This window comes from Mus caroli, unplaced genomic scaffold (genome assembly GCF_978045245.1).
Source record: "Mus caroli unplaced genomic scaffold, Mus_caroli_1 scaffold_8, whole genome shotgun sequence".
Taxonomy (NCBI): Eukaryota; Metazoa; Chordata; class Mammalia; order Rodentia; family Muridae; genus Mus; species Mus caroli.
Genome location: NW_028227263.1, coordinates 138,061,515 through 138,083,038, shown reverse-complemented (window position 1 = coordinate 138,083,038; position 21,524 = coordinate 138,061,515). Strand labels below are relative to the sequence as shown.

Here is a 21,524-nt window from a genome sequence, read left to right as displayed (position 1 = left end):
GATCCCCTTCCCAGACTTGATCAGTTCCTGATATCACTAGAGTGAAGGGATACTACCACACTTCTAACTTGTCCCTCAGAGATGCTCACTGTTCATTATTGTATTTGCCTGGCTTGCTGATATGAACAAGCGTTCTCAAGATATAATTCATCTCCATCAATAGACACTCTGTAATACATTTCTGTAATCCTTAAGGGGCATGAGGACTGAGGTATTTTAAATGTAAAATTGAGGACTTTGAGCCATTTGGACTTGAGTTTTCTGCAGGGTGAAAAACATGGGTCTATTTGCATTCTTCCACGTGCAGATATTCAGTTGGTTTAGCAGCAGTTGTTGAAGATACACTGCTTTTCTCTTAGAATTATTTTGCCTTCTTTGTAAAACTAAAATGTCTGCAACTGTGCAGTTTTATTTCTGGGACTTTAATTTTAATCCATTGATCAACCTGTATGTTCCCATATGAATACCATACATTTTCATTACTTTAGCTCTGTAGGACACACTGTAGTCAGATTATCAGATTTTAATGGTTGCTTGTTTCCTTCAGGATTGTATGTTTACTTGAAATGCGGATTTGTACTTGACCAAAAATTTCTAAGTGATATCCATTGAGAATATTAAACATTTCTCTTGGATTTTCCAATTTAATTGAGTACAGAATTTCATCAAATGCCTTCATGAATCATAGTGTTATTGCCATCTATTTTTTAGAATGGCTAAGTGCTTGAGTGGCAAGTTTTTTTTGTTTTTTTTGTTTTGTTTTGTTTTGTTTTTTGTTTTTTTTTAATAACAAAGTCCTTGTTTCTTTTATTCCTTATGTTTTTTTTATTTCTATCTTAGTTGTTTTCCTACTCATGTTAATTATTTTTTATAATTTATTCCTCTTATGTTTCCTGAGTTCTTTTGTTCTAAAGTGTACTCTTAAGTTGTTGTACGCACTTGGTATAATGGAGTTTCCTCTTTTCCCAGCTTACATTTTAGCCCATAGGTGTGGACATATTTTACATTATTTTAAATGAATTATAGGGTGTCTTTAATTTGTTTATTTTTGTCTTACTCCAATATTCATAACCATTGTTCAGCTTATATGACTTTGAATGATTTCTGTATATTCTATTATTGTTGATACTCGGTAGTTATATATGTCAGTCTGATAATAAGAATGGTTTTTCAAATTTCCTTGTATTTGTAGATATTGATTTTATGAATGAGAATATGGAAATTTGGGAGAATAATCCATGCATGACAAGAAGAAATTATATTCTTTCTTGATTATTTGTAATATTCTTTAGATATTTGTTAGGTCATTTGGTTTAGAAATATCTTATTACATGCAGTTTTTCCATTTACTTTTTATTTCTGAACTATCATTTTATTGTTTAGAATAATGTATTGAAACCTCCCACTATCAATATTTGAAGGTGAATATGTGATCTATGCTTTAATTGCATTTATTTTACAAAAGTGATATCCTTGTGTTTGTGGCAAACAAAATAAGAATAAAGAAATTTGATGAACATGTAGCACCCTTTATCTCTTATGATTTTTATTTTTTGGATTGAAGTCTATTTTGTTAACTATTGGAATGACTCCACCATCTTGCTCCTTAGATTTATTTGTGTCAAATTTTTTCAATTTGTTAATTCTAAGATAATGTACATCTTTGAAGTTCAAGTATATTACTTGTAAGCATCAGAAGAATGGATTAGAGGAAGAAAGTCATTTTAAAATATCCAGTACCATTTCATAATAAAATGACTGAAGCCATTAGAGATGTATATGAATTACCTAAACATGATGATTATAGTTTACAGCAAGTACAGTGCCAATAATAATAATTGACACCTTTAGAATAGTACTCAATTTTTCCTTCCAAATTTCAAGATTTGAAAGATTGCATGATTATGACATGTGCATTTCATATGAAAATAAAAATAAAGTTCAGATAAGATGTGAATCTAACTTCACTTTGGGATAGGATAGCTAAACAGGGATTAAATAATATATTGAGCTTGAAAATTTTGTGCACAGTCTACAAAAGATTCTAATATGAGAGACAATACCAGTAAGAGTTTGTTTAATAGTTTTATCACAGCTCTGGTGGATTTTTCTAGAAGTAAATATGAGTGAGCATACTACATAGGTAATTTTCTTTCAATTATTTTCATTTTATGATCATTATAATATGCAAGATGCCACAAATCTTGATACATTTCAAAAATGTGTAAATAAAGTATACAATATAAAATTTAGTTATTTTACTTTCAAAAATGGATATTTATTATTTCTATTTAAACTGCATCCTCAGAATTTTATCAGTGTAAATCAATGAATATCCATGCTTAAATATAAATATTTAGAATAAAACTCACAAACCAAGCTTATACATTTTTAAGTAAATAGACCTTATGTAATGGAGAAATGATTGAAAAACATGGATTAAATTAAAGTACCCAGGGAGTTGAAGGGGTCTGAAACCCCATAGGAGGAACATCAATATGAACTAGCCAGTACCCTAGAGCTCCTTGGATCCAAAACACCAATCAAAGAAAAAAAATGTTGGGACTTATGGCTCTAGCTATACATGTAGCAGTGGATGGCCTAGTTGGTCATCAATGGGAGGAGAGGCCCTTGGTCCTCTCAAGGCTCTATGCACCAATACAAGGGAGTGCAAGGACCAAGAATGGGAGTTGATGGGTTGGGGAACAGGGGTAGGGAGGATGAGATAGAGGATTTTTTGGGGGGGGATAGGAAAGGGGATAACATTTGAAATGTAAATAAAGAAAATATCTTAAAAAATGATAGCTTCTATTTTATAATGCACAATATTAACTGTTTAAATAGTTTCTACAAATTGGTACACTAATTCATTTAAACCTTATAAATCATCTAAAAGCTATATGGTCCGTGGCATTTTAAGTGAATATTGTAAAAATATAAAAATTCAATTATGATATTTACTAATTCATACTATTTTTTCTTGATAAATGTACGTAAATGTTTAATTAATTGACTGCTACTTCTGTTATTTATACGAATTACTGTTTTCATAAATCCAAGATTCCTAAGGGTTTGCTTGCATTTCTTGGATCCTCTTTTCCCTCTATCTCTTCTCCATAGCATGTCAAATAACCAAATCTTAATAGTTACACTGGACAGGAAGCCTTAAACAAATGAAAAGCATTTACTGCATGTAATAAAATCTTAATAGTGAATTTTTGAACAGTCATTCTATGTACATTTCCTTTCACTTAAATAAGAACTGTTCCCAGAAGAACTGGGATTCAATGATTTTGTTAAATACTTTAATAAACTCTGCCAATTTATTGGAAAAATAGATTTCAGGGTACACTGACCTTGTAGTAACATTACATTTTCGATGAGAGACATGAATGGTTTACATACACAAAAACTTTTCTCCAACATACAAGAATTATATGATTTTTAACATGAATTGAGAATAGAACAGGAGATCATAATTGCAAATTAAAGACTGACTAAGGGTATTAAACTTTATAGTGTCTAGACATATGTGTGTGCCTTTTTGTCAGTGAGAGACCCCCCTCTGTGTGTGTGTGTGTGTGTGTGTGTGTGTGTGTGTGTGTGTGTGTGAGTTTGCCCATCCTTGCACAAAGAAAGTTGAGAGGTATTTTTGAAAACTGGAAAATCATGAAAACTGGGAATGGATGTATCATATGAAGCTGTTAGTAAGAAAATATAGATGAAAATATCACATATGAATTGGAATTGAACATGCACATAGAATATCATGAAGGGAGAATGAGGTTCATTGAACTGAGGAATGAGTCACTAGCAAGATAGACAACAGATAATGGTGAAGGAGGTGCAAATATCAACAGAGTACATTCTACATTTGTGTCAGTGTCCCATAATGAAACCCAAAATTAAGTATGGTATTTTCAAAAAACGATAATTAATAACCACAAAAACTGGATACTAACTTTGGACTCTTCGAAATTTCATTTGCAGTTTTTTCTTCATTATATTATTTATTTACATTTCAAATATTACCCTATTACCCAGTTCCCAAACTGCTATGCAATTCTGCCTCCACTCTACTTCTATGAGTGTGCTCCCCCACCCATTCACCCACTACTGTTTAACTGCCTAGTATTCTCCTATGCTGGAGCATTGATCCTTCACAGGACAAAGGGCCTCCCCTCCCACTGATGCCAGATAAGGCCATCCTCTGTTTCATATTCAGCTGGAGTAATTAGGTTCATCCTGTGTACTCTTTGGTTGGTGTTTAGTCCCAGGGAGCTCTGGGGTATATGGTTGGTTGATATTGTTGTTCTTCCTTTAGAGTTGCAAATCCCTTCAGCTTCTTCTGTCCTTCCCCTGACTCATTCATTGGGGTCCCTATTCTCAGTCTGATGGTTGGCAGCAATAATCCACATCTGTATTCATAAGGCTCTGGCAGAGCCTTTCAGTGGACAACAATATCAGGCTCCTGTCAGCAAGTACTTCTTGTAATCAGCAAAAGTGTCTAGTTTGGTGGCTACATATGAGATGAATCCCATGGAAGGGCAGTCCCTGGATGGTCTTTCCTACAGACTCTGCTCCACTCTTTGTTCCTTTATTTCCTTTAGACCAAAGCAATTCTGGATTAAAACTTTTGAGATGTGTGGATGGCCCCATCCCTCACTCTTGAAAGAAAACTTTACTCTGTATACTTATGAAACACTTTTCCATTTACATTTCTCTAGACACAAGTCTAAGCACTCAAGGACAGCTTATCACAGAATCAGAAGTTATACATATGGTGAAAATGGTATTTATGTGTACAGCAATATCCAGTGCAAGACTAAACGTGGTTGTCATTAAAACACATAATAGGGCATATCATCACCCCCCACAAATGTGTTGCCTCTGTATCCTGTTTTATTTTTTTCAGTCCAAATGCTCTGAAAGAAGTTCATGAGTATATAGTCATCAGTAAACTCTCCAATGGTCAGTGTGGATTTTAATGCAAACAAGAATATATGGGTAGAATTTTTTTATAAGAAAAGTTTACACTTTAGAACACAGTGTTGCTTCCCAGGCACTATTTGTTTCTAAGACACTAAGAAGATATTTCTAAACAACACTTCCTCACAGCCACTAGTGCAATATAAAATGATCCAAACCAATGTAGGGAAATATATAATGTGAAATATATAGGTCTATACAAGTTATTATTTTTTTAATGAGATTCATGGAGGAAGATCATGGTTTGGAATTCAAATATTAAGATTTGTTTCTCATTGTTATTGAATGTTTGGAAAGTAAAGTCTGAGGGTCTAAATTCACTAAAGATTCTACATCAGGAAACCCATGGCTTCAGCTGGATATGTTGCAGAGGACTGCCTTCTCTTACGTTACTGGAAGGGTACCTGCTTGGTTCAATGGAGGCTTTATGACACAGGGTAGGGAATGATAGGATGTTGAGGAGTAGTGGATGGGTGGGTGGCAGAGCATACTCATAGATGCAGGGTGAGGAATAAGGGGATGGGGAGTTGTGCAAGAGAAACGAGCAAGGGGATAAAATTTAAGGTGTAAATAAATAAATAAAATAACCAATAAAAAGAATGAAAAAAAGAAATGAAGCTCACAGCATGACATTCTCTGGATATTGTTGAACGTTTAAAACTCAGACTGTATCATGTAAGTTAACTGGGGATCTATGAAGAACTGTAAAAATTTTTGATAGAACTGGATAAAATGTATTTCTGACTTGGTCTTTTTATTGATTCTCAAGACAATGGTAGAATTCTCGACAATTGTTTATAGAATCTGTTAGTGTCACTGATATGTCATAGTCCACACTCTACATGGTCTGTGAATCTCACTGACTATAAGCTTGAGAGTGCCTATCCCTGACTTAGACATTATAATACAATGGACTGTGTGTCCCAATTAGCTTCAATTGTACTATTACTGTATGTCTCACTGTGAATCTTCTGATATAATCCACTGATATCATATCTAATTGTGTTCACATAATCACCTTTTTAAAACTTTCCAAGTACAAAATTTGAACAAAAGAGTTTTCTCCCAAGTGTTTAAAAACATGAGTGATGCTATGGGGCCTCAGAATATACTATTCTATGTATTTACCTATCTATGTTATTACATGGGCAGTGGACACCAGTTGCAGAACCCCAGGGTAGACAGTGTTTAAGAATTCCTCCAGGGCTCAGGAGCAATCTGAAAATAATATGAATCCTAACTATGGAACAAACACCTCCTTTGACTAGAGAAATAAAAGCAGGCAGAAATTTGATGTGCTGATATGCATGGCACTTCACAATCCAGACTGACCAGGTTTAAGGCAGGACAAATATGTTACTTTTAGTGGGAGTCTTCTTTCTCCTCAAGATTCAACTTCTCATGGCCAATTACATTGATTCCACATGCTTTTGGAGACTACACATGAATGAAGTCAATGATAAAGATTTGGATCAAACTTGTTCCTTCATCCTTGGAGCAGTTCAGATGCCTATGGAGAAAGATTATTTCAAGGAGACTCTGAATGTCCTGTAAGTGCATTTGTATTTTCCATGTAAATGATAACTTGAACATTTCTTGAGAGCTCTGAGGATGGAGATTAGGCAAATGCTTGAGTGTTTTGTACTGTTGCTAAGTCTGAACACTAAGAAACAACATGATTTCTTTTACAGAATCAATCATAGTTTCTCCTTTTAAGTACTTCAGTGAAGGTTTTGGTTTTCTTTAAGTCAGGTGACCTCCAACTTGAAGACTGGAAGCTGAGGAATAAAGGACTATCTACATTGATTCTTCACATACAGCCTTCTTATTAACAGTTTTTACTGCATTCTAGACAGTGATGACTCATTGAAATTAATTATGTAATATTTCATTGTATTTTATTCTGAGAATATGCAAATAGATGGCCATAAATACTGCTGACAGTCCTTCCATCAGTTTGTTGCTCCCAGAGCTTATGCGGCTTACAGTAATTTTCATGGAACCTAGAGTTGTCAAGAACTTTACATACTTACAAACTTACTCTCTCAAATTCATTACATGTGGCCACTTCTTCTCTTGAAGCTTCATCAAGTTTGGAAAGAGAAGAGCTTTACACTCAGAAATTCACATTTCATATGATTGCTTAGATGGACATTTTTGTATGAATATGGGCAAAGAATATTTAGGTCATTAGGGATCAAGATATCCAAATATTTTAAAAGATAAAATTCAAAAGCACTGTGGCTTTGTGCTTCCCTCTGTTCATGTACAATAACTGGCTTTTGATTTTTATAAAGTTCAGATCTGTACTCTCTCTTTAGAGTAAAATATATGTGGATCATATGGAATCCAATTATATGTTTACATTCCTTGAATAGTGAGGCTGTCAATAGCAATAGAGGCTACTTATATCCCTTGTCACTGCATTGTGTAAAATCTGTGGTGTAGGTTAGTTGGAACACTTGAGAACAGTGATACTGTAGTTGTTTATTAGCTTTCTCCCATTATTTAAGAAACATGTCATCTCTCTTCATGTCTATGTTCCTTAATCTCTGATCCATTAATGACATATATATATATATATATATATATATATATATATATATATATATATATATGTCTTCTGGGTCTTTATTCAGAAATTTTATTAAATATAAGTGCACCTGTTACAAGTGCACATTGATACCAATGTGGTATTAATACCCATTTTTGTGGACTGCTGATAGTCCTTTTTATTTATTTTTTTAAATTAGGTATTTTTCATTTACGTTTCCAATGCTATCCCAAAAGTCCCCCGCATGGTCCCCCACCCATTCCCCCACCCACCCACTCCCACTTCTTGGCCCTGGAGTTCCCCTGTACTGAGGCATATAAAGTTTTCACAACCAACGTGCCTCTCTTTCTACTGATGGCCAACTCGGCCATCTTCTGATACATATGCAGATAGAGAAACAAGCTCCTGGGATTACTGGTTAGTTCATATTGTTGTTCCACCTATAGGGTTGCAGATCCCTGAAGCTCCTTGGTTACTTTCTCTAGATCCTCCATTGATAGTTCTTTTTAAATACAACCTTATAGAATACAAGGTTACACAGACACTTTATGTAACTGGTACTTCCTAAAGTTAACTTGTAATAAGTAGTTTGAGCATTGCTCTAGATCCATTCTCAAATTTCTTTTGGTTATTTGAAATTTTTAATTGAGTTTTTTATGTGTTAATAAAGAATATTATAAATTGGCAAATTTGTAGAATATAGAATGAAAACACCACAGGGGTACACATTTTGGTGAAAACCTCATTGCATTTACTTCAAATTTAATCATCAAAAATATAGGTGTATGTTTAATATTCATTGATCAGATTATAATGAAATGAAAAGAATGAAACGTGAGATACTATACTTTACATAACAATAAATACAAATACAATCACAATATGTTATTATTCCATTACCACTGTCTTGTGGCACACTTTTATTACAAAAAAAGAAAATATTCTATACAGTTTACAGCAAAATGTCTTTTATTTTATAAGCATATAATATTGACACATAAAACATCACAGAAGTTTCCTTATTTTCCTAGTTCTCAGTTGGATGCTAGTGTTGTTTTAATGTAACTGGAAAGGTTATCAAGAATGTTTCCTAGAAATTCAGTTACAATGATAAGAAGTATCCAGAGTGACTATATCATATTACTTTGTAACCAGAAAGTCAGTGAATGTGTATACTTTCACAATTGAACTGAGGATAGGCTACTGCAAAGTATCTTATAAAACACTTGGATGTATTTCCCTACTATGACCTAAACAAACCTTGTTCAAATACATGCAAATATATGCATAGGCATGGATCATTTACCAAATGCATGTTTGATGTTTGAATTCACATAAAAATAAATTTTTAGAAAAGGTATTCTTTCAGCAAATGATTGAAAGAAAAATAAGAAAATGAGGATAGATATAAGGGAAGACACTAAGAATATTGGCAACTAATTATAAGTGATTATTAGTACAGAAACCAAAGTATGCTGCAAAAAGACTATTATGCACTGATAAGTCATATTTTCACTACCTTAACTAATTAAGTGAATTTCACAAAAATATCAAGAACTCAATTGGTCTCATAACACATGCATTTCTATATTGCTCAATAATTTCAAAATGAAGGCATGTTCTGAATTAAAGTTTTGTCAATATCTGTGGTTTTCCCTTTTTTTTTTTTTTCTTTTTTTTTTTTTTTTTGGTTTTTCGAGACAGGGTTTCTCTGTGTAGTCCTGGCTGTCCTGGAACTCACTCTGTAGACCAGGCTGGCCTCGAACTCAGAAATCCGCCTGCCTCTGCCTCCCGAGTGCTGGGATTAAAGGCGTGCGCCACCACGCCCGGCCCTTGTAAATTTTTTTTTTTTTTAAGTTTTGCCAAGTTATTATCAGGTCTACTGTTGCCTAAATTAACACCATTCTTGTAGGAAGAGTGGGAGCTGAACTGTGGCATGGCCTCCCTTGAGTGCAGTTCTGACTGGGGAAAGCACAGCTTTTTGTTTTTTTTTGGTTTTTTTTTGTTTATTTTTTTTTGTTTTTTTTTTTTTTTTTTTGGTTTTTCGAGACAGGGTTTCCCTGTGTAGCCCTGGCTGTCCTGGAGCTCACTCTGTAGACCAGGCTGGCCTCGAACTCAGAAATCCGCCTGCCTCTGCCTCCCGAGTGCTGGGATTAAAGGCATGCGCCACCACGCCTGGCTGGTTTTCCCTTTTTTAAATGTCTGATCAAGCACTGAAAAACAGAGATGGGAACGTTCTCTGCGGATGAGGTCAATACCATATCTTATTTATGGGAGAAAGACTGTCATGAAATTTTAAAGTGTTTACTATTTTTCCAGGTTCCCAATTCAATTCTATCTCACAACAAAAGCAATTTGTTTCAATCTTTAGAGGACAGAGGCAGAAGCATCCAGTACAGTATAGTGCTTCTATTGAGTACAAATGATCATGTATTTACATTTGTCCATAATAATCGCTGTACTCTTTTACAGAAAAACAACTAAAACCCACAAATATGCTTTAGCATTGGCGTTTTCAATGGATGAAGTCAACAGAAATTCTGAACTTTTACCAAATATGTCTTTGAGTATAAAATATAATTTGGGCCGTTTTGATGGGAAAACTATGACAAATACAGCCGATTTTCTTGATCAGAAAAAATATAAGCCTATCCCAAATTATTTCTGTAATGAAGAGACTATGTGTTCATTTCTGCTTACAGGACCAGATATGACCACATCTTTATATTTTCAGATGTTCCTGGATATTTTCTTATCTCCACATGTGAGTTATCATAGGCCAGGTAATCTTAACATCATGTTTCTTTGGGGGATTAGACAGATATTAAGAGAGTTAATGGATGAGATTAGTCTTATGTTTATGTCAATCTATGTAGTCCCAGTGAACTTGCTATTTAAAGAGATGATAGGCCTTTTGCAATGTCCCACCTCCAGAAGTTGATAGATTCCAGAAAGAAGGAATAGAGGAGGAAATGAAGAATGGAGTCTGGCAGGGTGGTAGAGAGAATCTTGCAGCCTTGACTGACTGGCAGTCAGAGTGTTTCTTTATTTATAAAAATCTCAGTAAGCAGATAAACATTCATGCAGTTCCAAAACATAAAGCATATTATTTATGTCCCATATGTGTTATCTTCATTTTGGTTATAAGTTTAGATTATCATTGGTAAAGTGTACAATAACAGAGTTATGGTGGTGTTATAAGTTTAGTGATCAATGATAAATTGTGATGGAACAGAATAATATTTTACAAAAATTTCTGCTATTAACCAACTTTTAAGTATCTGGAGTGTTTTTGTGCAAAGATAATACAGACCATTTTTAGCCTGGCCACTTGTGACATTTCAGTGGCACTGGAGTGGAAGAAAACCTCCAATCCAGTCTGTGAAGTTAGCCATTTTACTACCAGTGAATATATAACTAACAATTAAGGGTCATAGTGTCAATTTTCATTAGACACTATGGCAAATATTTCATCAACATTATGCTTTAATTATTATAAGTCATTTTAATAGTATAGAGGTTATGTCATTAGCTTTATGGAACTTATTGCTATGTCTTATCTTTTTTTCTTTTGTTTCATCGTCATAAGATACAAGAGTAGACCTTCACAAGTGAACTTTTCTATAAACGAGGAGTTATGGGTTTCTAATACCTCATTCTTTCATATTTTTTCCACATTTTTATTTTTCTATTATTACAAGACACTTGTATGGAAGAGATAACTCTGTCAAATCTAACACTGTTTCTGTATATTTTCCTCAAGAGATACAATTTATGAGTCCTCGATATTTTGACACATAATTACATGAGTATTTAGTAGAATGAGGGTGTTTGTTTGTTTGTTTGATTGTTTAATATGATCTGTTACTAACATTTTAAGGCTGCTGACCTTGTTTACATTTTTTAAATGTACTTTCTTCTAGTTATCTGTGTCCTGAGGAGGCACAGAGGCAGATATTCCCAGAGTATTTTGGAGTCTTATCTTAAAACGGAGGTCTCTGGCACTTTTTTTGTGAGTTACAAACTCTAGTGTAGAAGGAATACCTTCAAGTAGGGCAAGGTAAATTTTACTCTAAAAGTAAAGCAGTATTTTGCATAGGACTTTCTGTTATAGCTTAGAAGAAGTATTTCTGGATGGAGGAATAAATGCCTTTTTATAAATATTAGGTAAATATCCCCAAGTTGTAAATATATTAAAATCCCTGTAAGCCTTGAGAACACAGATATCAAGACTAAAACTGAAAGACAGAATGGCAGTTATTATAACATACAGGTACATTTTGTTGCATCTTTGTCAAAGAGCTAAGCTTGCAGTTACTATTAGAAATAGATGTGCCAGGATTGAACATTTGCTCATTTGAATCAGAGATGAGAGAAAAAGTCACAGATAATCAACTCATTGAAGGTAAATATGATTACTGGTTTTATTGGCTGCACTACACCTCATGCTGCTCTTTGTGTTGTTGTTCCTTCAGCTTACCTATGGACCTTTCAGTTCCATCATCAATGATATTGAACAATATCCCTATGTCTATCAGATGGCCCCAAAGGACACATGTCTAGCATTGGCAATGGTCTACTTCATACTTTATTTCCACTGGAACTGGGTCGGCCTTATCATCTCTGATGATGATGAAGGCTATCAGTTTCTGTCACAGTTGAAAAAAGAGAGCAAAGGCAAGGAAATTTGCTTTGCCTTTGTAAAAGTGATAGGAATCTCTAAGATTTTCACCTATGCCACAACTGAAATGAACTACAACCAAATTATGATGTCATCCACAAATGTTATTATTATTTATGGGGAAACAAGCAATTTTATGAATTGAGCTTCAGAATATGGGATTCTCCAGTTATACAGAGAATATGGGTCACCACAATACAACATAATTTCCCTACTAGTAAGAAAGACTTAACTCATGGCCCATTCTATGGGACTTTTACTTTTCTACCCCACCATGGTGAGATTTCTGGCTATAAAAAGTTTATACAAACATTGCTCCATCTCAAAAGCAAAGATTTAAACCTAGAAATTCGAAAGTGGAAGTACTTTAACTGTGAAGATTCAGCATGTAACTGTAAAATACTGATGAATTTTTCATCAAATGCTATATTGGATTGGCTAATACAACAGAAGTTTGACATAACCTTAAGTGTTGGTAGCCAAAACATATCTGTGTATGCCATGGCCCATGCATTCCATGAGACAAATCTTCAATCAGTTGATAATCAGGCAATAGAAAATGGGAAAATATCCAGGTATCCCTGCTTTAAGGTAGAGTTTCTTTGATTGGATGATGTTTGGTGGCTTCAATTGCATAGCCATTTAGTGTCTCTCAGATGTTCAGACTTAAAGAAATTGGAAATATTTTGAAAATAGATAAGTTTCTGACTTTTTTTTAAAGAAAAAGAAAATCTAATGATTGGTGTGAATGTGATTGGTAAACCAAGTTGCAGATTATCAATGAAAATTTGTGGGTTTTATATAAAACATTCAGATGTTAGCTCAACCCTTTCAATATTTGAAGTAAACAGTCTTCCCCATGAATTTTCACTGTGATGAGAAGGTAAGCTTTATTTATATTTGCCAATTAAATGGAAATTATTTTAAGGAATTGTTTCCATTACTTTCTCCAGTGAATATGCCTGCAGTGCACTCTCTTGAGAAACTTACTTGGTTTTCTGAGAGTAACTGAACATGAAAGAGTGTTGGCACTCAGTTATATATATATGTATGTGTTTATATGTGTGAATACATATATTCACTGTGTATATATACATGTTTTACTCTTTCTATCTTTACTCTTGACAGAAAGAGTAAAACACGTATATATTTTGTATATGTATATATATATGTATATAAACATGTATATATATATATGTATATATATATATATATGTATATATACCTGTGTTTATATTTGTGTTGCTTTGAACATACAGGTTTATTTCTTTGTATGAGTAAGAGAGCCACAATTTTTCTATGTATGATTTTCTTATTATAAGTGTGTTTATATATGTGTGTGTGTTTCTTTGTGTTTTTGTCAGAGTATGTGTCTTGAGTACCCTTGTATGTATTTTGTGAGTGTTTGTATGTGCTTTATATATTTGTGTCTACTTAACTGTTTATCTGTCTGCCAATTTCTTTGTGCGTGGTTTGGCCTTTGCCTGTCTTTCTGTCATTAGTTGTGAGCATAAATTTCCCTGTGTGTCAATATCATTCTGGGCTGGTGGTTATCTATTTATGACTCTCCCCATGTGTTCCCTCTCTCTTTCTCTCGCTCTATTTCTCTCTATCACCCTCTCTCCATCTATCTCTATATCTTTCTGTGTTTGTCTGTGTGCCAGTGAAATTTTATAGCTGAGTTTCTAGTTGAGTGCACATATGTCTCTTATGTGACTGAAAGTTATGAGAACATGTATTTATATTTCTGTGTAAGTATATAGCTGTATTACATGTGTGACTTAGAAAGGACCTGAGCCTCTCTCTGTGTTACTGTGTGTGTGTGTGTGTGTGTGTGTGTGTGTGTGTGTGTGTGTGCATTGCATACATGCGTTTGGTTCTGCATTTTAGTCTCTTTGTCTTCGGTACTGTTCACTGAAAGAAATTAAATTCTTGGAATATCATGATACTTTAATTTATCCATTGCCATTCGTTGTGATTTTTCTCTTTCATTCTTTAAACATAGTTGCCTTTATTATGGAAACAGAATACATTTCATGAATTGAAGGAATGGTATATACAATATAGTACAATGCTTGTATTTTAGGTAAACTCCTTTCTAGAAATACACACTTTACTAATCCACTTGGGGACAAAGTAATTATGAAACAGAGAGTGATACTGCAGGAAGACTATGACATTTTTCACTTTTGGAATCTCTCACAACACCTTGGGGTTAAGGTGAAGTTAGGAAAGTTCAGTCCATATTTTCCACATGGTGAACACTTTCACTTATATGTAGACATGTTTGAGTTCGCTACAGCAAGGAGAAAGGTGAGTGTGTACTAACTTATTGATTCATAATACACAGCAGTAAACACATTAACATATTGAAATGAAAAAAATATTTTAACATCAAGAACCAATATCTAGGTTCCTTTATTATGTTTATTTTGACATTTTCCCCAATTCTTTGAAGATTCATACATGCATAAAATTTACCTATGTCATATCAAAATTATTTTCTGAAATTTAATAAATACAAACTCTTCTTCACCACTATTTGATATTCTTTCCTTTAAATTAAACAATATATTTTTCACTTTGTGGCTGTTATTACACAGTAATCTATTCCCTTACCTTAAACCTCTGGAACAGGTGTTGGTAAGAGAGAGAGACCAATGTTACATTTGGGAATCGCTATGAGTCATAATTGCTAACCCTTGTCATTTTCCCCAAAAATGTTTTCCTACAAAACAAAAGGATGCTTACCATGTATCAATAATGAACACAATTATAAAAATTCGTATTCACATAAACATGACTTTTTAATAAATTGAAGAAACCTGTCATATTTTTAATTAAGATGAGCAGAATTTCAAAGGAAAGTACAGACTGCACTAAAACATCAAAGAAATAGCTATTAACACACCTAAAGTACAGCAAAAATAGCAACCAGACAAAAGCAACAAACAATTTTCAATAATAAGTGAACACTTGTGTTAAAATTCTGTAAATGAAATCAAAGACAACAATGCTGGCTTATTTTTTAAAGACACTCCTTAGTTGCCTGCAGAGGGTGGGGAGACACATTCACATACAAGAGGAGAACATTTCTTTATTTTAAAAAATGAGGAAAACATATTGTGTAGTAAGAGGGAAAAAGGAAATTTGAAAGAACAATAAAAATTTGAGAAAATTTGGGATAGATATTTATAGAATAATTCTTGAAAAAACACCTCCCCACCCAAAAAAAGAGAAAACAACAGCAACAACAATAACAACACAAAATAGAAATTTTATTCTCTGAGAACAGAGACAATTTTTTTGAAATTGAGATTTATTTTTATTTATTAAAAATAGCATGTTACTCTCACATAATATATCCTACCTACAGTTCCCTTTCCTTCTACTGGGATGTGACCAATTCTGTTTTACTTGCAATATATCATTGTTAATACTCTTATTTACCTCCTGATAGTCTTTTCCATCAGATACATTTTCTGTTACTCATTAGGAAATAACAGGATTCTATGGGAGAATAACAAAGTAAAACAAGATTAAACAAAATTTAAGACATCATAATAGGACACAATTTTCATAACACATTATGGTAAATAGACATATGAGGGTGTCTTCATGGAACACTCTATATTCAAGGTCAGTACACATAGATTTATCATTTTCAACAATATTAAACCAGTGTCTGCGTGTTCCGCTGTTTTCATAAACAGTCTTTCATGCTTTGCAATGCTTATTAATTCAAGGTCGTATTTGTTATCTGTAATTTAAGGACATATTTTTTCTGCTTCAAATGTCTTCCAATACTAGCTTGCTTTTCTGTTGCTTTAAATAAACTTTGATAATAAGTAAAGTAAGTAGGAAGGAAAGATTTGATATATGGCTTATATACACTCATGAAAAGACAAGTGTGGATATTGGGAAACTGGCATTAAAGCATAGATATTAAAGAACAGATAGGAAATTTCCAGAAGGAATGGAATCCAGGAAAGTAGATAACATTTGAAATGTAAATAAAGAAAATATCCAATAAAAAAAAGACAGAAAACAAAGAATAATACTTACTGGCTCTGCTACCCATAGTGAGATGGGCACACCTAGATCAATTACCAATTAAGGAAATGATTCAAACTCATAAGGACAGGCTAGTTTTGGGTGAAAAAAAAATCTCAATAATGTTCCCTATGTCTGTTTACAATACTTAGTGCCAAATTGAAAATAAAAAAAATTAATGATATCAGGTTGCAATCTCTGTAGTTTTTGCAAAGTTCACTAGCAGCACTGTTTCCTGAATTAATAGACATTCAGAAATTATCCAACATTTCTTCAATGTCTTTCCAATATTCACAGCTGTCCATTAAACAATGGACAATACAAAATGTCTACCAGTTGTTATACATAAAATAAGTTTATTAAACTTTTAATGGGCTTGTATAAAACATAAAATAATATCTAAAACTCATTATTAATATGTGTCTAATTATCTAATCAGATGCCATCCTCTGTGTGCAGTGTAGATTGTGGTCCTGGATTCAGAAGATCCTGGAAGGAGAGAGTGGCAGCCTGCTGTTTCATTTGCAGCGTCTGCCCTGAAAATGAAATTTCTAATGATACAATTTAGTTTTATCTGCTCTATAATATATCCCTCTTTTACCACACTGGAATGATGAAGTCACATAAAAGGCAACTTTTAATATAAAACATATCACTTTTCTAATTTACTAGTTTAAAACATTAAAATAAATAACAAAATCCTACCAAAAACCGACAAATGAATTAAAAATCAAACACATATACCTTGTGTCTTTGCCCACATAATCACTCGTTGCAAATTCATGGCAGATTACATTTTCACAACGAAATGCTTTAAAAAATAAAACTCAATTTGAAGGAATACCCCATAGGACTTTCCAAATAATTAATCTACTATAAAACTACATGTACATTACATTTTTGTCACAACTTTAAATACAATTAATTTCATCATATTTTCTGAGTATGTCTGTCCTACAAATGATTATGCACACCACATACATATAGGAGTCTGTGAAGAAGCAATTATAATATAATAATCTACTGGAATGGATCATGAAGCTGATAGATACAAAATACATGTTCACTGTAAGATTTATGTAGAATACAAATGTATTAACAAATTTATGACAAGCTATTAAGTATGTAATATTCAGAGGGCCATGTTAAAAGTAAGTGTGATATGAGTCCAGGAACTACGGAATAAGTGTTGACCAATGATGTTAAATATATTATAAGACTCATGTTTAGTATATTAGATACCACATCAATTACTCTAATAATTATTTATGGCTTAAAAAATGCATAAAGTTTATAGATATTTTTTCAATTATTTTGCCTTTCATTCAATATAATGAATTAAAATTCTCAGAAGAAATATAATGCCTGTGAGATAATACAATAGTTAAATCACTTGTGGCCATGGCTTACAATCTGAGTTTATTCCCATGATGCATGTACTAGAACCAAGCAACCTACTCAGAAGATGTCTTTTGAAGTCATGCTTTCCAACATACACTACACGTGAAAATATTTTTGAAATTATTTTACTGAAATTGTTTTAGATATAAAAAACAAATAAGAGTTAATATTTACATCAATGAATTCCACAAAAAATATCTATGAAATGTTTTGTTACATTAATTGCTTATGTGAATGGGGTAGGGAACACTGGTACAGGTACACATATGAGCAAATAACAACCCTGTCTGTATATTTAGATGCACTTATGAGATGCCTGGTATGGGGGCTGGAATCTGAACCCAGTTTCTCTGGTAGAGAAAACTATTCTATTTATAGCTAATCCACCTTCTTAGTATTTAGGCAACTTAGCAAATAATAACTGTACACAAATGCATTGTTGTAGATAAGAATTCTGAAAACCAAAGAAGTACATCAACATTCTCTGAAATGACATTAAAATTAAGTGCAAATACATTCATTTTTGATATTGCAGCCATGATGGGAATTACAACTTAGGATTGGGGTATTATTGCTTAACACAAACCATCTGGGTTACCGCTGCTCTTGCTCTAGGATTCCTCTGTTATATTGCTCGTTCTATTTAACCTTATTGATTTCATCCCTGAGTAAGTTCAAAGACTCTGAATCAAATAGGAATGGAGATGAGGCAAGGATAAGTGTTCTCAGCTTTCCAAATGAAGAAGGAATCAAAGTCAAAGACTTCTTAGTACAAAGTATCTACAGAGGCTTCTTTTCCACCAGTGCTAATCTCAGTGCATCTCTCAAATAATAATCAGAACGTTCGTTTACTTATTGACAGATGAGGATACATCTGCGGTCTTACTCTTTAAGGTGTTCTGCTTTTTAAACATTAATATTTTATTACCTCTCACTCTCTAACTCCTTATGACATTACAGGAATCACTTAAATAATGCAATTGTTACATTTACATGAACATACACATAAATATGTACACAAACACACAGCCTACATGTTCAATTTAGTATTACTTCTATGTCAATGCGTTTAAGCTAGTGAATTCTCGAGTACATATTACAGATCTTGCCCAGTAGAAGTAAGAGTCACAATGTGTCATACAGAATGAAATCATAAAAGTCAGTGATATCGGGAATCAGTCAGTAGAGGAATTTGTATTTTTAAAAAAACCCTACCACATTGTGGTTTATGATTGTATCTTTTTTAATTAAATGATCTATTTTATATCAACGTAGTGGCAAAAAGGGGTTTAGGAAATTTTTGTCTCTGATGACATTACAAGTGATATGTTGAACAAAGTTAAATAGACAAAGAAAAAAAATATTGGTTTTATTTACCCTTAAATATTCATGAATATTATGAATTGAAATCAATGCTGTGTAGCAATGCCCTTAAAATTACATGACCAGCATCAAAGGCAGCATTGCAAGGCTCCTTTCAACTACTTTACTTGAAATTCCTTGTCAGTAAATTTCTAAAGCAGCACTCACTAAACTTTTCTTTGGAAATCAGTTATGGATCACTGTGTGAAATGTCCAGAATACCAGTATGCCAACAAGGAAAAGAACAAATGCATTCAGAAACTGTGGTATTTCTAAGTTATGAAGACCCCTTGGGGATGGCTCTTGCCTTAATGGCCTTTTGCTTCTCTGAACTCACAGCTCTAGTACTTTGGGCCTTTGTGAAGCATCATGACACTCCTATTGTGAAGGCCAATAACAGAATCCTCAGCTACCTATTACTCATGTCACTCATGTTCTGTTTTCTGTGCTCCTTTTTCTTCATTGGACATCCTAACAGAACCACCTGTGTCTTACAGCAAATCACAATTAGAATTGTATTCACTGTGGCTGTTTCCACAGTTCTGGCCAAAAAAATCATTGTAATTCTGGTTTTTAAATTCACAGACCCAAGAAGAAGGTTGAGAAACATCTTGCTATAAGGGGCAACCAATTGCATTATTCCCATATGTTCCCTATTTCAATGTATTCTGTGTGCAATCTGGCTAGCAGTTTCTCCTCCATTTGTTGATATTGATGTACGTTCTGAGCATGGAAACATTATCCTTATATGTAACAAGGGCTCAGTTACTGCATTCTACTGTGTACTAGGATACTTGGCCTGCCTGGCACTTGGAAGCTTCACTGTGGCTTTCTTGGCAAGGAATCTACCTGACAGATTCAATGAAGCCAAGTTCCTGACCTTCAGAATGCTAGTGTTCTTCAGTTTCTGGGTCACCTTCCTCCCTGTCTACCATAGCACCAAGGGCAAGGTCATGGTTGCTGTAGAGATTTTCTCCATCCTGGTATCGAGTGCAGGGATTCTTGGTTGTATCTTTGCACCCAAGATCTACATCATTTTCATGAGACTTGAGAGAAATTCTGTCCAAAAAACAGGGGTAAATCACATTCCTGAATAAATATCTCTGGAATTCTGTCAAATGAGAAATTGGTACACACCTACCAAATATTGGGTTACAGTGCATATATCTAGTTTTAGAATCACTCTTACTGGATCCTGTATTGATGTCTAGAAGTATAATATTTACTCATCTTGCATGCATTGTGCATAAAATCTTGCACTCATTCACTTGATTCATTAATCTAGGAAAACTAAAAATTTTAAATTATTATGACTGATTTATTCATCATTTTGCTTTCATGGAGATTTCCCCCTGGTAACTTCCAGTAAAAATTGATAAGGAAGATTTATCCATTATTTTGTACAGAAAGTGAGTTCTAGGGCAGACAGCACTACACATAGAAACCATATATCATATCTAACAATCAATTTGACAAATCAGCAAACTAAAGAATCAACAAAGAGGAAATCAGAACACATTTTCTGATCTTCAATAGGAGCACACACATGAGAGACATTGCCTGATCTCTTCAGCTGCTCTTCAAGCTATAAGACAATGGTCGAAAATGGAAATGTTCTTTTTGTGCTCTGAAATACAATAATATTATAACCAACAATGAACTAAACCTGAGGACCCCTATGGTTGAATTATGGAATAGTTGCAAGAAGCTGAAGAGAGTGGAGCCCCATAGGATGATCAGAACTCTTAACTAACATGGACAAACAGAAACTCTCAGAAACTGATGTACTAGACATATATTCAGCATAGACTGCATTGTCTAGCCTCAGTGATAGAATGCACACCTAAGTCCCCAGAATATTGAGACTCCAGAGATTGGGACATTCTTGGGTTTGGGGAGGTGAGGATATCCTCTTGGAGATGGGGGAGGAGGGATGAAATGCAGAAGAGTCAGGGAGCAAACTGGGAGGGGGATAATGAATGGACTGTTAAAAAAAGATTAAAGGATAAAAAAATTAAAATAATCTTGTAGATAGGTGAAAATTATATTTATAGTAGGGAAATGTAAAACTAGTGATATTTACATGAAATTAATATCTTCTCAGAGACTGCCCTCATATGCAGTTCTGATTGAGGTTCTGGAATCATAAATTCTCAAAGGGTGGCCTGGGAGCCCGAGGCTTTGACTATGCTGCTTCCTGGAAAATGGAATTTCCAAAAAGACAATGGAGTGTTTGCAAATAGACTAAATCCTTCACATTTGTCAATTCTCCTTCCAAAATAGGATGCCTAATGGGTCTAAATTGCATCAGCATTAATAAAAATTGTTACTTCCGTAAGTTACTCTTCATAGAAATATGATCATAGCAATGTCCCTTTAAAGACCACATTAAGAATTAACATCCACAATTTACTCATTGAAAATTCATGGAAGATGTTATTTTTTGCAAAGAAAGATGTGATATTCAACTGAAGTTTAAGGGAA

General features: G+C 33.7%; 1 protein-coding gene across 1 annotated transcript; it reads left to right on the top strand.

The window, feature by feature from the left end:
- The first annotated feature begins 6,304 nt into the window (after positions 1–6,304).
- On the top strand, positions 6,305–20,137 carry LOC110288668 (vomeronasal type-2 receptor 116-like). The gene is given in 9 exon segments (XM_085842486.1): positions 6,305–6,539; positions 10,016–10,306; positions 12,009–12,349; positions 12,352–12,815; positions 14,311–14,326; positions 14,329–14,537; positions 16,717–16,837; positions 19,228–19,299; positions 19,302–20,137. Coding segments are annotated over 9 exon segments (2,547 nt in total). The 5' UTR covers positions 6,305–6,342.
- The last annotated feature ends 1,387 nt before the right edge of the window (positions 20,138–21,524 follow it).